This window comes from Neomonachus schauinslandi, chromosome 6, assembly GCF_002201575.2.
Source record: "Neomonachus schauinslandi chromosome 6, ASM220157v2, whole genome shotgun sequence".
Taxonomy (NCBI): Eukaryota; Metazoa; Chordata; class Mammalia; order Carnivora; family Phocidae; genus Neomonachus; species Neomonachus schauinslandi.
This window is the reverse complement of record NC_058408.1, coordinates 128,068,201-128,087,229: the sequence shown is the minus strand read 5'-3', so window position 1 is coordinate 128,087,229 and position 19,029 is coordinate 128,068,201. Positions and strand designations below refer to the sequence as shown.

General features: G+C 41.6%; 1 protein-coding gene across 2 annotated transcripts in view; it reads right to left on the bottom strand.

Moving 5' to 3' along the window:
• The window catches only part of GBF1 (golgi brefeldin A resistant guanine nucleotide exchange factor 1), a 119,044-nt gene extending 100,800 nt beyond the window's left edge, over nt 1–18,244 (bottom strand). For both annotated transcript variants that reach the window (XM_044916138.1, XM_044916139.1), the window contains exons 1-3: nt 18,014–18,244; nt 5,031–5,136; nt 2,499–2,565 (exon numbers count right to left, since the gene is read on the bottom strand). In XM_044916138.1, the coding sequence (XP_044772073.1) occupies nt 2,499–2,565; nt 5,031–5,126 (163 nt within the window). In that variant the 5' untranslated portion in view covers nt 5,127–5,136; nt 18,014–18,244. The remainder of the gene's footprint in view (nt 1–2,498; nt 2,566–5,030; nt 5,137–18,013) is intronic.
• Nucleotides 18,245–19,029: the final 785 nt, after the last annotated feature.

Genomic DNA, 19,029 nt, shown 5'->3' with positions numbered 1-19,029 from the left:
TCCCAGGGTCCTGGGATCGAGCCCCACATCGGGCTCCCTCCTCAGCAGGAAGCCTGCTTCTCCCTCTCACACTCTCCCTGCTTGTGTTCCCTCTCTCACTGTCTCTCTCTTTGTCAAATAAATAAATAAAATCTTTAAAAAAAAAAAAAAGGATAGCAGCACCATCTCAGCTCCTCAACGTCTGCAGAGTGCCCAAAAGGCCTACAAGGCTACTCCAGTCTGATCTCAGCCATTTTGGGTGTTTCCAACCACATACAACACAATACTGTGTATAAATTGTTTGTCAAATGTTTCCAAGTATACTAACATATTTAATCCTCTTCACATCTCTTAAAAGATAGTACAGTTGACCCTTTAACAACCCATGGGTTTAGGCCACCAACCCCCCCCTTGCAGCTGAAAATCCATGTATAACTTTTGACTCCTCAAAAACTTAACTAATAGCCTGTTAACCAGGAACCTTACTGATAACATAAGCAATTAATTAATGCATATTTTATATGTCATATGTATTATATATTTTATTCTTATAATAAAGTAACTAGAGAAAAGAAAATGTTATTAAGAAAGTCATAAGGGGGGAGCCAGCTGGTGAAGTCAGTAGAGCATGCAACTCTTGCTCTTAAGGTTGTGAGTTCAAGCCCAACAGCCCAACACTGGGTGTAGAGATTACTTGAAAATAAAATCTTAAAAAAAAAAAAAAAGTTATAATGAAGAGCAAATATATTTACAGTACTGTACTGTATGTACTGAAAAAAATCCACATATAAGTGGACCTACATGGTTCAAATCTGTATTATTCAAGGATCAACTGCACGCTGAACTTTGGCCACCAAAAAGAGTTGTAAATACCTACTCACTACATTTTCTTTCTTTTTTTTTTAAAGATTTTATTTATTTATTCATGAGAGACAGAGGCAGAGGGAGAAGCAGGCTCCCCGCGGAGCAGGGAGCCCGATGCGGGACTCGATCCCAGGACCCTGGGATCATGATCCGAGCCGAAGGCAGTCGCTCAACCGACTGAGCCACCCAGGCGTCCCACTACATTTTCTTTCTAATTGGGATAGGTAGGCATATTTATCTGTAAAGTTAACAAAAAAAAAATCTGTGCAAGTAGCCAACTTCCTAAAGCAGCCAAGTCACTTACAGTACAGGCCATAAAATATGAACATGCCACTTAGTTGCAGCTTTAACCTTGCTAACTGGCTAATAACCGCTGCCTCTATACTTGATCTTTGGCTAACATTTCCGATGTTTTTCAACTGAGTGAAATTGCTCCTTTAAAAAAAACAAGTAGAGAACGCTTAGATAACTTCAGCCCATGTTTAGGAAAGTAAAAAGGAGTTTTTCTCCAGATATTCTCCTACATTTCTCATGAAAGGAAAAAATGTGTTATTGCTTACTTAACTTGCAGAAACCTAAAAACTATTTCAATTGTTCCACTCCAGGAATATAAATTGCAAAAGTCCTTTTTGGTTGACAGAGGAACATAGCTCTGAGGCTTTCCCCTTCCATCTCTCTCCCCTTGAAAAACCCAAGGGTACTGAGATTTGCCTACTCCTTTGACACATACATATACATAATGGGAGGCACTTCCTGCATACATTCTCTTCTAATTTCATAAACAGAAGCAATGCAGACCAGGGCACTAAACCAGGCCTGAATTCTAGTTTTGACTCCACCACTTAGGATCAATGTGACCTCAACTAAATCATTTAAAATGTCTCTGGGCTTCAACTTCATTCATAAAAAGGGGACAATGTCTGTTACGCCTCCTTCACAGGATTGTGTAAAAGTTCAATAAGGTAATAAACATGAAAGAGGCTTTGAAAATTCTAAACATATGAATATTACATAGTTATTATGATTAGGAAAACAGGGAGTAAAAAAAGGGACAAATGACTTTGGGAACACATGATGACTGAAAGATCTATATTACACACAAATAAGGCCCTAAAAGTGACAACGACTTTCTATAAGAGAAGGGTTTTGTTGCAAGTACTAAAAACTTGACTTGTAAAAAATAATAATAAAAACTTCACTTGTGCCACCAACTTCCTACCTCATGGCATGCATGAGACAGAGAAAGAAAGTAGTTAAAACAAGACCAAAAATAACTTCATTATAACTCAAACAATAAAGGGAGCTTTAATTGTATGAACATTGATTCCCCACTAAAGTGGGACATTGTACCAGGAACTCAAGGAAAAGGATCAACAATGGAGTAAACCAGGGGCAAACTATACCCATGAGCCAAACCTGGCTTGTACCGGTTTCTGAAAAAATTTTTATTTACCACTCATTCATGTAAGTATTATCTATGTCTGTTTTTGAGCTACAATGGCAGAATTGAGCAGTTGCACAGTTGCTAGGGCCTGCAAAGCCTAAAATATTTACTATATAGTCCCTTACAGGAAAAGTTTTGTCTATCCCTACAATAAATCAAACACATGGTTTTTTATCAGTATAAATAATCCTACTTAGATGTGGGGACTTACCTGTTATATTGTTTAAAACCTCCTTTAGATGAGTGAAACTATGCAGCAAAGGATCCCGTTCTTCATCCTATAGTACATAGGTTTAAAAAAAAAAAAGAGTCAGTATCAGACAAAAAGGAAAAAGGAAATAACAGATAGATCAAGAGCACTTTGAATCCAAGGATTAAGTTTCCCTTCTGAGGAAAATAAAGTTAGCCATGGTTCAGTTTTCCAGTTCCCTAATCTCCTATTTCATAAAGATACTCTGGGCTTACCTAAAATAGTAAACACTGAAATACTAAATCTATACTATAACCACAGCACTCAAGCTACCATAGATTGCCAGGGCCTTTATATGTGCTATGGTCTGAATGTGCATGTCCCTTCAAAACTTATATGTAAAAATCCTTATGTCCATGTGATGGTATAAGAGGTAGAGCCTTTAAAAGGTGGGTGATTAGGGCCTTCAGAAAGTGGTGAGGGCTCTGCCCTCATGAATGGAACTAATACCCTTATAAAAGAGGCCCAAGAGAGCTCCCTTGCTCCTTCCATCATGGGAGGAAAAGTCTGAGACCCAGAAGAGGGCTCTCACCTGACCACCATCCTGATCTTGGACTTCCAGTCTCCAGAACTGTGAGAAATAAATTTCTCTTGTTTATAAGCCACCTAATCTGTGGTACTTTATTATAGCATCCCAAAAGACTAAAATAATGTATTATTCTATCTCTTCTCCTTCTTTATACTCATTATATAATCATACATGCTCATTTCAAGACATTGCTGATTCCACTCTCACTTCTAAACCATTTTTATTTTTTTAAGATTTTATTTTTGGAGCACCTGTCTGGCTCAGTTGGTAGAGCATGTGACTCTTGATCTCGGGGTTGTAGGTTCAAGCCATGTACTGGGTGTAGAGATTACTTAAAAATAAAATCTTGGGGCACCTGGGTGGCTCAGTTGTTAAGTGTTTGCCTTTGGCTCAGGTCATGATCCCAGGGTCCTGGGATCAAGCCCCGCATCAGGCTCCCTGCTCAGCAGGAAACCTGCTTCTCCCTCTCCCCGTCCCCCAGCTTGTGTTCCCTCTCTCGCTGTGTGTCTCTCTCTGTCAAATAAAAAATCTTTTAAAAAAATAAAAATAAAAAATAAATAAAATCCTAAAAAAAAAAGTCTTGGGGTGCCTGGGTGGCTCAGTCAGCTGAGCGTCTGCCTTTGGCTCAGGTCATGATCTCAGAGTCCTAGGATTGAGCCCCGCATCAGGCTCCCTGCTCAGCAAGGAGTCTGCTTCTCCCTCTGCCCCTGACTCGTGCTTGCTCTTTCTCTCAAATAAAATAAATAAAATCTTTTTTTTTTTTTAAAGATTTTATTTATTTATTTGACAGAGAGAGACACAGCGAGAGAGGGAACACAAGCAGGGGGAGAGGGAGAAGCACGCTCCCCGCAGAGCAGGGAGCCCGATGTGGGACTCGATCCCAGGACCCTGGGATCATGACCTGAGCCGAAGGCAGTCGCTCAACCGACTGAGCCACCCAGGCGCCCCTAAAATAAATAAAATCTTAAAAAAAAAAGTCTCTGGGGCGACTGTCTGGCTCAGTCAGTAGAGCATGGGACACTTAATCTCACAGTTGTAAATTTAAGCCCCACACTGGGCCTGGAGCCTACTAAAATAATAATAATAAAATAAGATTTTAAGTAATCTCTACACCCAGCATGGGGCTCAAACTTCCAACCTCGAATGAGGCAGCCAGGCACCCCTAAACAATCCATTTTTATAAATGAACATGAGAAATTTCCAAACACATGTACATATATTCACTGAGTTGGAAATGTCTAAACTTGTTTTTACAATTGTGCCAAATATTGTTTTATACAACGGTGCAAAAAATATCCTTGAACATACATATGCAACAAAGAAAGACAGCTTTACAACAGGTAAATTTTTTACTCATCTGATTGGCAAGATATGGTCTGCTCTATATACTCCCAAGGAGTACCACCACCAAGCCACCCTGCATGTATCAATTTGATAGCTAATTATAGTCCTAGGGAATCTAAAGGTAAGGCATATTTAAGAGGTCCCGAGTGCTACCTTCAGTTGTCCACAAAAATAGCTAGAAGAATAGTATCATCTTTTGGGTCCCAGAGAAAAAAAAGGCAGCCTATGAATTTGACACTAGTTGGAATAAAACAGAAGGGTCCTTGATAGGGCTGCCTGGGTGGCTCAGTCGGCTAAGCGACCAACTCCTAGTTTCAGCTCAGGTCATGATCTTAGGGTCATGATCTCAGGGTCGTGAGATTAACCCCTACATCAGGCTCCCCACTTAATGGGGAGTCTGCTTCCCCCCCTCTCTCTTTCTCTGCCCCTCCTCCCACTCGTGCACTCTCTCTCTCTCAAATAAATAAATAAATCTTTAAAAAATAAAAAGGTCCTTGATACCAAGAACAATTCTGAGTTCCTACTACTCTCATTATTACAGAGAAATTGATTACTGTTTTAACCATGCATCAGATCCCTTACAACTCAGTGACCAAGCTATCTGCCCATTCCCTACTTACCAGTGGAGTATGAGTGCTCCATCGGGCATTTCGTTTGATTGCCCCAACCACAATGTTAATCTCCCCTTGAATGATGTAAATATTTTTATCCACCATCCTGGTAAACCTACCAAAACAGTTAAAAGTTAGTTAATATTTAGTTACTCAGAGCATACCCATGTTTAAATCAGTACCTGATAAGGTCAGAATTATGATTTAACTTCTCAGTACCATGATTTCCCCCCAGTAATACCAGGATGGGATGAAGTCCATCTTATGTTATGAATCCAGCTACCCGGCTCTCCTAGAGGTCTCCAGAATTTCAAGATACAACTCAAAAAGTATCAATCCAGAAAATTTCTCAAAAGCACCTCAACAATCTCTAGCAAGCGTGTCAAATTCTTCAAAGTCAATTGTCCCCAAAATCTCTCCTGTGAGGATTTTAGGTTCGCAGATACATCTGTGTCACTAGTTTGTTAAAGATATATTTCAGATCTTCCCTTTGTTGTTCTTTATTCCCTCAATAAAGTAACAGTGAAAGCTTAAGTTAAAAGAAAAGAATGAAGGCTGTCAGAAAAATAGCCTTGGTTTGGAACCACAATTACAATGTCAACTTATAGACTACATCCATTCTACCAAGTCAGCTCCAGAAAACTGGACAGTGGCAGTGATACCACCTTTAAAAAGTTCTGAAAGGTCAAGTTCACTTGCTTAGAGCAGGAACTCTCTAATAAGATAGATTGAAAAGTAGACTCATTTTAAAGCTCCTTCTGTATGAATCTCTGAAGTGAAGCTAAAATACTACATTAGTACTTTAAGTGTTCCCAACTGAATTATCACAGGATTTTCTTTGCTGCCTAGAACAGCACGTAGAAAAGATATTTAATTCTCTTCCCAGGTGAAAATATAAAAAAACAGAATATCTTCTTGGCATAGAGAAAACCCTAGGTACTTTTCACTTTCCATTATTCAGAAACCCTCCTCACAAGGACAAAATTTTAAAAGGCAGGAAGGGAAAGGGTGATGGAGGCATATAGTTAGACAAACATTTAGATCAGGCTCCAGGAAAGTTAAAACAGTAAGGTTATCAGGGTAAGGGAAGAAAGAATTCCACAAATATTACTTATTAAGCACCTACTATGCAAACAGCATCTTTCAAAGTTCTAAGGATACAAAGCAAATAAGACATGGATAGAGCTCTCAGATATATGGAATTTAAAAAAAAAGGAACTGTAGTATATAACCCTATGTTACCATTTATGTAAAAACCAACCAACCCACCCACCCTACATAAAATACTAGATTTGTTTTTGAAAATATGCAATATTTAACATATAGTACAATATAAAAAGCAATAGAACAGCCAGGATCCAGATTAAGAATAATACAACTGAAGTCTCTGTGTATTCTCCCTAATCATATCCTCCTCTCTTTCATCCATAGGTCTCACTATTCTAAATCTGATGTTTATTAAACTTTTATGTTGCTTCATACTTTTACTTCATTGATAAATATTTTTATTTTTTTATTTTTAAAAAGATTTTATTTATTTATTTGACAGAGAGAGACACAGCGAGAGAGGGAACACAAGCAGGGGGAGTGGGAGAGGGAGAAGCAGGCTTACGGCTGAGCAGGGAGCCTGATGCGGGGCTCGATCCCAGGACCCTGGGATCGTGACCTGAGCCAAAGGCAGACGCTTAACGACTGAGCCACCCAGGCGCTCCGATAAATATTTTTAAATAACAGTATTATTCTGCATATTTTTTTACTTTATGTAACCAATATAATATTGCATGTATTTTTCTGCAGTTTGACCTTTTCCCTTGAAACATTATGTTTGTGAGTCATCCATGTTGCTAAGTGTATTTAATGTATTTTGTCCAGGTAATTTATACCTATGTAAACAGAGAATAAAAGGTCTGGGCAGGGGCGCCTGGGTGGCTCAGTTGGTTGGGTGTCTGACTCTTGATTTTGGCTCAGGTCGTGGTCTCTGGGTGAGATAGGCCCATGTCCAGCTCCACACTCAGTGGGGAGTCTGCTTGAGATTCTTTCCCTATCCCCCACCACCACAAACACCCCCGCCCCCGCTCATCGCACCCACACTCTCTCCCAAATAAATAAATCTTTAAAAAAAAAATGGGGGCACCTGGGTGGCTCAGTCGTTAAGCGTCTGCCTTCAGCTCAGGTCATGATCCCAGGGTCCTGGGATCGAGCCCCGCATCGGGCTCCTTGCTCAGCCGTAAGCCTGCTTCTCCCTCTCCCATTCCCCCTGCTTGTGTTCCCTCTCTCGCTCGCTGTCTCTCTCTGTCAACTAAATAAAATCTTAAAAAAAAAAAGTCTGGGCAGATGTACCCCAAACTCGACAACCATAGTTATCTCTCGAGATGATATTGTGAAATCAGGGTGTAATCAGAGGACACTTTAGCCTTACCTATAATCTTTTAATTTTTTACAAGGAAACTATATTACTATACCATCAATATAATTTAAAATCAGGGTGCCTGGGTGGCTCAGTTGGTTAAGCGACTGCCTTCGGCTCGGGTCATGATCCCGGAGTCCTGGGATCGAGTCCCACATCGGGCTCCCGGCTCAGCGAGGAGCCTGCTTCTCCCTCTGACCCTATCCCCTCTCATGCTGTTTCTCTCTCTCTCTCTCTCTCTCAAATAAATAAAATCTTAAAAAAAAAAAAAAAATAGGGCGCCTGGGTGGCTCAGTTGGTTGGGCGACTGCCTTCGGCTCAGGTCATGATCCTCGAGTCCCAGGATCGAGTCCCGCATCGGGCTCCCTGCTCAGCAGGGAGTCTGCTTCTCCCTCTGGCCCTCTCCCTCTCATGTGCTCTCTCTCTCTCTCAAATAAATAAATAAAATCTTTAAAAAATGTATATATATATATATATAATTTAAAATCAATAATGATGAGAAAGATGAAATATAATTTCTGCCCATGAGGCATTTACAGAGTTTAATGGGATCTAAAAGAAAATGAGCCAGAGATATACAGAAAAAAATACATCCTTCCAGGGCGCCTGGGTGGCTCAGTTGGTTAAGCGACTGCCTTCGGCTCAGGTCATGATCCTGGAGTCCCGGGATCGAGTTCCGCATCGGACTCCCTGCTCAGCAGGGAGTCTGCTTCTCCCTCTGACCCTCCCCCTTCTCATGCTCTCTCTCTCTCTCTCTCCCTCTTTCTGTCTCAAATAAATAAAATCTTAAAAAAAAAAAAAAATACATCCTTCCAGTACGACTATTTGCATATTTTGCATAAGGACCCCCAGAAAGCAGGAAGTATGAAAACCATTATAATAAAGGGAAAAAGGACAGGAACAAATTTTGTCCAGGACCATAATACCGCCTTCAAATCCACAAGAGAATCCAACATAACAAAACATTGATTTTAATGACAATTTAAAGAAACAACTAGGTTAAAGAAAGAAAGAAAAGAAACAACTAGGTTAGTCCCAGAAGACTTACCTGCTTTCCAAATGCCCTAGGCACGTGTTCTCTCCTGACAAGATTCAACAATGAGAACATAACAACAATAAGGAGGAAGAGAACCAAGAAACAGAAGATGAACAAATTCAAAAATAATTCAAAGTATCAGAAGAGAAAAGATAAAATCTCTAGTATCGTTCCATCCTTAAATTATTTAGGCAAGATGAATATGTTCTATATCTCTGGAAGGATTTTGAAGAAATGGCTAACAGAGGTTGCCTCCAGAGAAGGGAAGTAGGGAACCAGGATGAGAGGAAGACTTACTTTTCTCTGTATATTCTTTTGTACTTCTTGAATTTTGTGTCACACATATATATTACCTATTGCCTATTTTTAAATTAGAATAGCAAAGGGGCGCCGGGGTGGCTCAGTCAGTTGAGCCACCAACTCTTAGTTTCCGCTTGGGTCATGATCTCATGGGTGCTGGGATCCAGCAGAAGTCGGGCTCCCCACTTAGTAGGGGGTCTGCTTGAAGATTCTCTCCCTCTGCCCCTGCCCCCACTCGCACTTGTGCATGCGCTCTCAAATAAATAAATCTTTTTTTTTAAGATTTTATTTATTTATTTGACAGAGAGAGACACATCGAGAGAGGGAACACAAGCAGGGGGAGTGGGAGAGGGAGAAGCAGGCTTCCCGCCGAGCAGGGAGCCCGATGTGGGGCTTGATCCCAGGACCCTGGGACCATGACCTGAGCCGAAGGCAGACGCTTAACAACGAGCCACGCAGGCACCCCTCAAATAAACAAATCTTAAAAAAAAATAATTAAAGGGACACCTGGGTGGCTTAGTCATTAAGTGTCTGCCTTTGGGTCAGGTCATGATCCCAGGGCCCTAGGATCAAGTCCCACGTCGGGCTCCCTGCTCAGTAGGGAACCTGCTTCTCCCTCTGCCTGCCACTCCCCCTGCTTGTGCTCTGACAAATAAAAAAACAAAGTATTTAAAATAAATAAATAAATAATAAAATAATTTTAAAATAAAATAATTTTTTAAAAGTACTAAAAAAATAAATTAGAATAGTGAAGAGTAGTTGTATTATTCCATATGTAATGATTAAGAGCAGCCATCAAAGTTAATTAGCTAACATTTACTTCAGCCAATCAGACATTACCTAACACATGCTAAGCAAAATACTAGGCACAGCATACAGAATTGTCACTACCTACCCACAAGGAATTTATAATTTAGTAGATTAGATAAAATATATACATACATACACAAACCCATATATATCTCTGATGCATGAGTAATACACAGTGTCACAGTAGTGGAACAAAGAAAATTATTTCTGGCAGAGGGCTCTGGAAAGGCAACTGAAAAGACAGGATTTGTTGTTGGTTTTTTTTAGATTTATTTTTTTATTTGAGAGAGAGCACGAGAGAGTGAGCAGGGGGAGGGGCAGAGGGAGGGGGAGAAAAGCCAACTCCTCACTGAGCATGAAGCCTGACAACATGGGGCTTTATCTCAGGAATCTGAGACCATGACCTGAGCTGAAATCAAGAGCCAGATGCTTAACTGAGCCACCCAGGTGCCACCAGACCAGATTCAAACGGTCAAAAATATAAGGAAAGAATAGTAAGGGTAAAGGCTCATAGGCAGGAAAATTCAGTAGGTATTTAGGGGATCATGATTATTCCAAACTGGCTGGAACATTATTCCTAGGGGAATAATAGGAGGTAAAGCTAGAACAGCAAGTGTGGGGCATATCATGGAGGGCCTTCAATATATAGTTATTATTCAGTATGTATACTGAATACCTACCATTATAAAAAATATTTTGGGAGCGCCTGGGTGGCACAGTCGGTTAAGTGCCAGACTCTTGATTTCACCTGGAGTCATGATCTCAGGGTTGTGAGATCTAGCCCTGTGTCAGGCTCTGCACTCAGCATGGAGTCTACTTGTCCCTCTCCCTCTGCTCTTCACCCTGCTTGCGGTCTCCATCTCTAAAATAAATAAAATCTTAAAAAAAATATTTTGGAAGGCCTGTAAAGGGGCACTATAAAATAAGAATATTTAATTTCTCGGGGCCTGGGTGGCTCAGTTGGTTAAGCGACTGCCTTCAGCTCAGGTCATGATCCTCGAGTCCCGGGATCAAGTCCCACATCGGGCTCCCTGCTCAGCAGGGAGTCTGCTTCTCCCTCTGACCCTCTTCCCTCTCGTGCTCTCTATCTCTCATTCTCTCTCTCTCAAATAAATAAATAAAATCTTTAAAAAAAAAAAGAATATTTAATTTCTCTTTCAAAGAACTAAGAGAATGAGAGAAAACACCCATACTGAAAATAACACAGCAACAGGTAAACAACAACACTATACTACAAATTGCAAAAAAAAAAAAAAATGCCAATTATTAACTAGTAAATTAAAGGATCTACCGGCTATTTGGAAGGCTTCCCAGAGAAAATAAATTTTGAACTGGGACTCCAACTGAAGTAATCAACCTAACATTTGATCAAAATTTATTAAGCACCAAAAGCTAAGAACTTTCTAAGACAGTGAACATCTAAGCAAAATCACTGTCTTAAGCTTCATTTCTTAGTTAAAAAAGAAACAACTAGAGAATGAAGAGGAATTATTTTCAAGGACCATACAGAGTTCCTCAATCTGCCAGGCCTCTGAGCATTTGTCTCCTCACAGAAGGATTCTCCCAAGGGAACCTGCCCTTCAGCTTCAAATGGGAAGCTCAGATGAAGCACTTGCTACCTGGTAGGCGAAAGCCTAGAACCCCTTGTCACAAGGTCACAAAGGGGGGGCATCTGGGTGGCTCAGTTGGTTAAGCGTCTGCCTTCGGCTCAAGTCATGATCCCAGGGTCCTGGGATCGAGTCCGCCATCGGGCTCCCTGCTCAGCAAGGAGTCTGCTTCTACCTCTCTCTCTACCCCTCCCCCCCGCTCGTGCTCTTTTTCTCTAATAAATAAAATCTTCAAAAAAATCAAATTAAAAAAAATAAAGCATTCATTTCCAAAACAAAAACAAGGTCACAAAGGCCTGCAGAGACCTCATTTAAGTATGGTAGAAAAGAATTTAAGGTCTATCTTGTATCAGAAATAACATGAGAGGGAACAACCAAATAAGCAGCAACTAACATCCCCAGCCAGATAAGCCACTGGCCCAGAGACTCTAAGCCACATATACCCTTTGAAAGTACTGTCTGTTTAAAGCTGAGTCTACAGCATTCCCCTGGTGCTCTGTGGCATCCCAGTTACTCACCCCAAGAGGATCCAAAGAGAAGGAGTCACTCTATCAACTAGCAACTCCCTCTAGATCTAAACAAAAGCAGGAGAAACGGAAACAATAAATTGGATCCTTACTTCATGGAATTAAAAAAAAAAATCTATTTCAAATGAATTAAAGACTTAAATGTGAAAAAGGAAACTTGAAAAGTTTTAGAATATATAAGAATATTTTTATAATCTCAGCATAGAAGAGAAGCACCTAAACAGGAAACAAAAAGCACAACTGGTTTAAAAAACTGGTAAATTAAATCATGTTAAAATTAAAGACATTTGTTCTAAAAACACCATGAAAAAGAGAGAAAAGATAGGTCACAAACTGGGAGAAAATATTTGTATATCTTACACATATAACTAATAAAGAAGCAATATCCATAATATAAAATGTTACAGGGGCGCCTGGGTGGCTCAGTCATTAAGCGTCTGCCTTTGGCTCGGGTCATGACCCCGGGGTCCTGGGATCAAGTCCCGCATCGGGCTCCCTGCTTGGCGGGAAGCCTGCTTCTCCCTCTCCTACTCCCCCTGCTTGCGTTCCCTCTCTCGCTGCCTCTCTCTCTCAAATAAATAAAATCGTTAAAATAAAATAAAATAAAAAAATAAAATGCTACAAAACTATAAGAATAGACATATAAACCCTCCCCCAAATTGGCAAGAGACATGAATAGGCATTTCACAGAATAAGGAAATACAAACAGCAAATAAATATATGAAAACATTATTAGCTCCATTAATAATCAAGAAAATTGTAAAATAAGTTTATGAGATACCATTTTACAGCACAAAAATTTTAATCTGACAATATTAGGAGTTGGTGGGTGCCTGGGTGACTCAGTCGTTAAGCATCTGCCTTCGGCTCAGGTCATGATCCCAGGGTCCTGGGATCGAGTCCCTCATCGGGCTCCCTGCTCAGCAGGAAGCCTGCTTCTCCCTCTCCCACTCCCCCTGCTTGTATTCCTGCTCTCGCTATCTCTCTCTCTGTCAAATAAATAAATAAAATCTTAAAAAAAAAAATATTAGGAGTTGGTAAAAATGCAGAGCAAGTGGCTAGTGAGTATGTAAATGGATACAACTCATCTGGATTACAATTTAGCATCATCTTGCAAAATTGAAGAACTTCATATCCTATATCTCAGCAATTACACTGCTAAGACTATACCCCAGAGAAACTCACAAAAAAAATTTAGAATAGTGGCCAAGGGGAGGGGGAATGTGACTAACAGAGAAGGATATACAAGCAGCCCTCGTTTTGGTGATATTTTGTTTTTTAAGCTGGGTAGGGGACACTGATGCCCCATATATGCTATACATATTCTCTATGTATGAAATAGACCATCAAAAGTTCCTTCTTTTTAAAATCATGGTCTTTGTTGTCTGCCTTTGCACTTATTGTTCCTTCTCTGTTTTGCATATTTTTTTCTCACTCTTGTCCACCTGGTAAACCCTTAGTCATTACATCCAAAAGTCAATGAGAAAGTCAGAATACCACAGTGGTTACAAGAACAAGCTTCAGAAGCAAAACAGTCCTGACTGTTACCACCTTTATGATCTTAGCCAAGTTTCTTAGCCTTTTTGAGCCCCAGTTTACAATTCTCCATTGCAAAATGAAGATAGTACCTCCCCATCTGTTTGTTGTGAGGCCTACGTAAGACTGTAAAGCACCTAGCATGGTACCAGCACTATTTAAACCCTCCAAAAATTAGTTGTTATTACAATGCCTGCTCTGTGAGATCTTCCTTAGCTAACCCACTCCCCCAGAGGAGGATTAGTAGTCCTTTTTGTCATCCCATTACACTGTACATAGCTCTAAAGAACTTATACTCATTTATAATTATTCATTTAGTTTGTCTCTCCCATGAGTCTATAGGTATCTCAGGAAGACACCATGATTTATTCACCTTTTTATCCCCAATGCCTGTAAGATAAATGATAAATACTGAAGGAGCAAATGAACAAATGGATGAAAAAACATCAAAGACTGACTCTTTAATATAGTGCAGCTCACATCCAGCTCTTGTGAGAACAATAACTTCATAGAAGACGAGGACTCTAAGCCAGGCAGGCAAACCTTCTTTCTGCATCCCGTATTTGTTTCTCTATCTGCAAAACTGAAGAACTTCATATTCTTACAAATTCCACACAGGCTACTCTAAAGACAAAAAGAACCCACATTACCCATCAGTCTATTTTCTTATCTATTTTCCTGAAGTCTCCTCATGTGCTATATGCATGTTCACATATTCTCAGAAATATATAACTCTTGGGCGCCTGGGTGGCTCAGTCAGTTAAGCGTCTGCCTTCAGCTCAGGTTCTGATCTCCGGGTCCTGGGATAGAGCCCCAAGTCAGGCTCCGTGCCCAGTGGGTAGTCTGCTTCTCCCTCTCCCTTTGTCCCCCCGACTCGTGTGTGTGTGTGTGTGTTTTCTCTCTCTCTAATAAATAAAATCTTAAAAAAAAAAAAAAGTTGTCCTTATCCAATAAGAAATTAGATTCTCCAAAGGCAAAAACTATTTGTCTGCTTCATGGTGCTTTGCTGTCTAATACAGAGCTGTGCAAACCAAGAAAATGGATGGGCTTTCTGAGAGGGCAGAAGCTAAATAACCCTCAACTGGCCCTTCCAAGGTTTATCTTCACTCTCTCAAATATTCCAGAGAAGCACTAAAGATGCAGCTTTTAAGATTCCCAGAGCTAGGGGCACCTGGGTGGCTCAGTCGTTAAGCGTCTGCCTTCGGCTCAGGTCATGATCCCAGGGTCCTGGGATCGAGCCCTGCATTGGGCTCCCTGCTCCGCGGGAAGCCTGCTTCTCCCTCTCCCACTCTCCCTGCTTGTGTTCCCTCTCTCACTGTCTCTCTCTGTCAAATAAATAAATAAAATCTTTTAAAAACAACAACACCAAAAAAAATTCCCAGAGCTAGCCAAGGAATATAACACAGTTCTGTGCTAATAAAGCACAGAGAGTGACCAAGAATTACTGAATTAGTAAATAACTTACTGGCTCAAGAAATTTACCCAGAGGGTGGAGGTAAGTGAAAGTCAAACTAGAAAGAGTTGGTGCCCTGACAGGTCACGACTGGAAAATCCTCCCAAACCCAATAATCAGGTAACCAGTGTACCTCAGCTCTGCCATGACACCTCCTCCCTCTATGGAGATTCTGAGTCTATCCCAAGATGATATGCAAGGTGAGCCACTAAGATATGTCCAAAGATGTCCTTTCTACCAGCCTGGAGATGAAAAATGAAACAATGCTTCTCTCTCTCACTCATCTTTTAACCACTCATAGCACCCAAAGTGACAACTGAGGGTGACAGTTCACAGAGTAGGACAAAGATAAAAAGTTAGCCTGTGTGATTATATAAGGAGAACTGCAGTGATTAAGTCTCATAAGGCATGTCTTGTCTATCAGGGGTCATCATCCACCCATGATGGATAGAATCCAATCCACAGACATATTTGTTCTATCCGGAAAAGGTTTTTAAAGACTTTAACTAGTTGCCAAGAGTTTAAAACACAATGATCTGAATTTCAAGTTTCTCCTGAAAAATAGGAAGACTGGTCATACTGTGCCCACATGCCAGTACACAACAGTCCCTACTACATCCTAATACATTCATACCTGGCTTACTTCCCTCATTTACATTACCTGCCTGATACTCAGGCATTTAAGCTTGTAATCCTTGGTTTATGTGACGGCAACAAATCGTTACTTCCATGATCACTCTCACTATGACTGGGGCTCCAAATCAACAGACTGCTCTATTATGTTTTCATTTAATTAAACAACTGCTGTTGAACATACTGAATATAGAAAAAGAACAATAAAAGCTAAACAGCTGCTAATTATATTTACACAAGCCTTTTCAGCCTGATGGTAAAACAAACCTCCCCTTCTCCCTTCAACTCAACTTCACCATTATTACCCCAACAGCAGAATCATTCTAATCAGTCACACTGAACCACAGGGACAGACTGTGATCAATCAACAGAAGTGGCAAACAAAGACGAGGATGATCCTTCCAGAGAGTACTGTATAAATACAGTGTGTCTCCTTAAAAGCAGGAGCTGCATCTTTTGCCTCTCCAGCTGCCCACACTAGCCAGTCTAAGTACCCTATCAATGAAGTTATTATCTAAAAGTGGCAGTCATCATGCATTCTGGAACGTGAAAGTAGTGGAACTCTGAGAACTATGAGTTCAACTGGGATTGGTGCCCGGCTACTCATGAGGAGAGGTGTCTACAACCTGAGCTCCCACGAAGCCAATAAGCATCACTGTCAAGATTAGAAGACACTGTCTACAGCCACCTCTGAAATATAGCTCAAATTCAAGTCTTGAAGGAAGAACAAATTTTCTTTTCTTTCTTTTTAATTGAAGTATGGTTGACATACAAAAGAACAAATTTTCTGATCTGGGGTGAGGGTTGGGGGTGAAAAACTATTCCTACCTAGAAAATGACTTTTTGGTAAAGAAAGGGGAAATCTTTGAGGCCTGAGTCACCTCCAGGCCCAACTGAAAAGATGCTGGATTGGTCACACTATCTACTCAAAGACTAGACTGCCTATTATGCAAAAGCCTATCAACTCAACAGGGAACAACAGGGCACATCAACCCAGGTGAGCAAGGCAGGTTCATCAAACCTGGATACTTCCTGGGCTATGTCATTTCATAAGCCACTTTCTATTTTTTTTGTAGAAATTCTGCAACTTAGATCAGCAAGTTAAAATACAAACTTGTTTCCTGGACCATTTCCCTCCCACTTATTTAAAATTGATAAATACAAACAATGCTATCCCCCACCAACACACACACACACACACACACACACACACACACACACAATTTCTGGAGGGCAGAGGGCATTAGGTAATAAGAAACTGAGTTTAGTCACTGTCACTCCTATACATTTTTTCTTCTAACACAATGAGGTTTTGATCCTCCTTGTTAGTACCTCACCTTGCAAAGTCCTGACTGCCAAGCCCAGAACTAGGCCACAAGTCAGGATCACATACTACATACAACTAATCCTAGGTACAGATAACACTTTTTGAGTGTCCATTACTTTCTGAAAGGCATTAGGTTGATACTGCTTATAGCTCATGCTCTAGGTAGGCCATTGTACATATATGCCACTGCTTTTAAGAAGTGGGTAAATTAAACAGAGCAATCCCAAAACAGACCTTTCTATTTGTATCCTCCACAGGGCCCAGAGAAGTGCCTTATATACCTGAATTAAAGGCATACAAATTTCTATGTTGTGCATCAAAAAACACTATTTACACTATTCCTCATTTCTGAAGGCACTCTGAAGACTTTTACAGTTTTACAATACAGCAGTTTATCAAAGATTACCACAGTGCCATAAACTACTCCTTGGAGTTATGCTCCATCATTCACTCTGCTGCCCTGACCCTACCACTTTTAAATTAGCTGAACATCTTTCATGAGCCTTTTTACCCATTAAAAATAATAGGCCAACTACCAAACTTCACCAATACTCAAATCCCTCTCTGTTCTCGGCCAAATATGTCATAATAGAGTGGCTCCCTTGTGATTAAACATCTCTTTAAGCCAAATGACGAGACCACCTTGGGGGGGAAATGCCAACCAAAATACACACCAGAAGAGAATATCTGTAAAAGATTGTGTAAAGGAAGAAACGGTCTCAGAAGATAAGTCCAGTGTTTACATACAGACCCAGACTGGCAGTTGAGCTGCCCCAGAAGTGGAAAGTCTTCTCTTAGCCCAGATCTTCATAAGACTGGCCTCAATCCTTCCACACCTCTTCTCACTACCTGAGTCTAGGTTGCACTAGTTCATCATCCAGTATTAATGAAGCAGTTCAGCTGTATTAAGGAGGCAGTCACACAGAAGTGGACGCTGTACAGGATCTGCAGAGATTCTAATTTCTAAGGTCTAAAAATCAACCCTAAAAAGTAGATACAATGTTCTTTAGGTTTGCTTTCAGCTTTTGAGGACTGGGCTCTTTGGGATACCGAAAGCTCTAGAAGAGGGGAGCTGAAGGCTAGGTGAAGCCTGGGAACACAAGAAGAAAGATTCCAGCACCCGAAAGGGATCAGAAGTCAGAGCTGAAGTCGCCCCTCTGGCCGCAAGGGCCTGACCTTTGCCCCCTGCATGCCTCCCACTTCTCTCCCACAACAATCTCTTCCTGTTTTATTATTGCCCCTGCGTTCTTAACCCACCCGGCTCGTCCAACTTAAGGGCCCACCTCCCCTCATTCCCTATGGCGATGTCAGGGCGGCCTTCACGACACTGGAACTCTAAGAAGAGACTTCGCTGACCTGTCAGCGGATCCAAAATGGCGGGGCCTAGTCCCAGGACCCGCAGCCGCTGTTCATGTCCAGCCCGGGCCCCGAAGACGTCTTTAACCGACTCTCCCGGCTCGGGTGGCAGATGGGAGAAGGAAAGGAGCCCGTTTCCTGGAAGTTGAGGCCGAAGTCAGGGACCGCACAGTCGGCCAGAAAGACTCGGCCGGAACGGGCGGTGGAGCCGGCTACCTTCCCTGTCAGCTCACTGACGTGGTAACTAGCCTCAGTCTAGCCCGCTGCCTGGTAACTGCGCGAGCCCTGGCGCGCACAGCCAATCATAGGCTTGTATCGTGAGAAATGGCATTCCAGCTACCCAATAGAAAAAGGAAATTGGCTTCGGGGGGCAAGTACAGCCTAAGTAGGCGAGATTAAAAGGGAAAGAAAAGAGTAGGTAGGGGGAACAACCAACGAATACGGGTACTCTCTGAATGACAGCCATAAAAGCCAATAAAAATGGAGAAATTGTACTGGGCGGTCAGGTAGGCGGAGTTAGGTAGAGTTCGGCTGCAGTGCGCGGTTTAGCAGTGGCTGCTGGGCATTATGGGGGGGAAAGCTACGATTTGCTGGAAAGGGGGCGGGGTCCGTTTTGAGAACCTGAGCGGGCGACCCTACTCTCCTGCGCACCCCCGGCCACCACCTATCAAAGTCATCTAGGCCAATATCTTGCCCCTTGAGGGATCACTTCCTTTCGAGGCAGCTCTGGGTTCTTTCCGTCCTAGGACCAGTCCTTCAATCTAGTCCATCCTCCCCTCCCCCACCCTCCCGTCTGCCTGCCGTTTGGCTTCTCATACACCTGTCTGTCCCATCCCAACTGTTTCTGTGTCTTGTGCCCATTCCTATCATCCAGAAACAGAGAAAATGAGAGGAGGCAGGAATCTTGGATATCTAATTCAGGTCTCAATTTGCAGAGCAGGAAACCGAGTCCCAGTGTGGAAAGATGGCCCCCACGCTCACATAGCTAGTTAATGGCAGAGCAGGCAGAGCAGAGA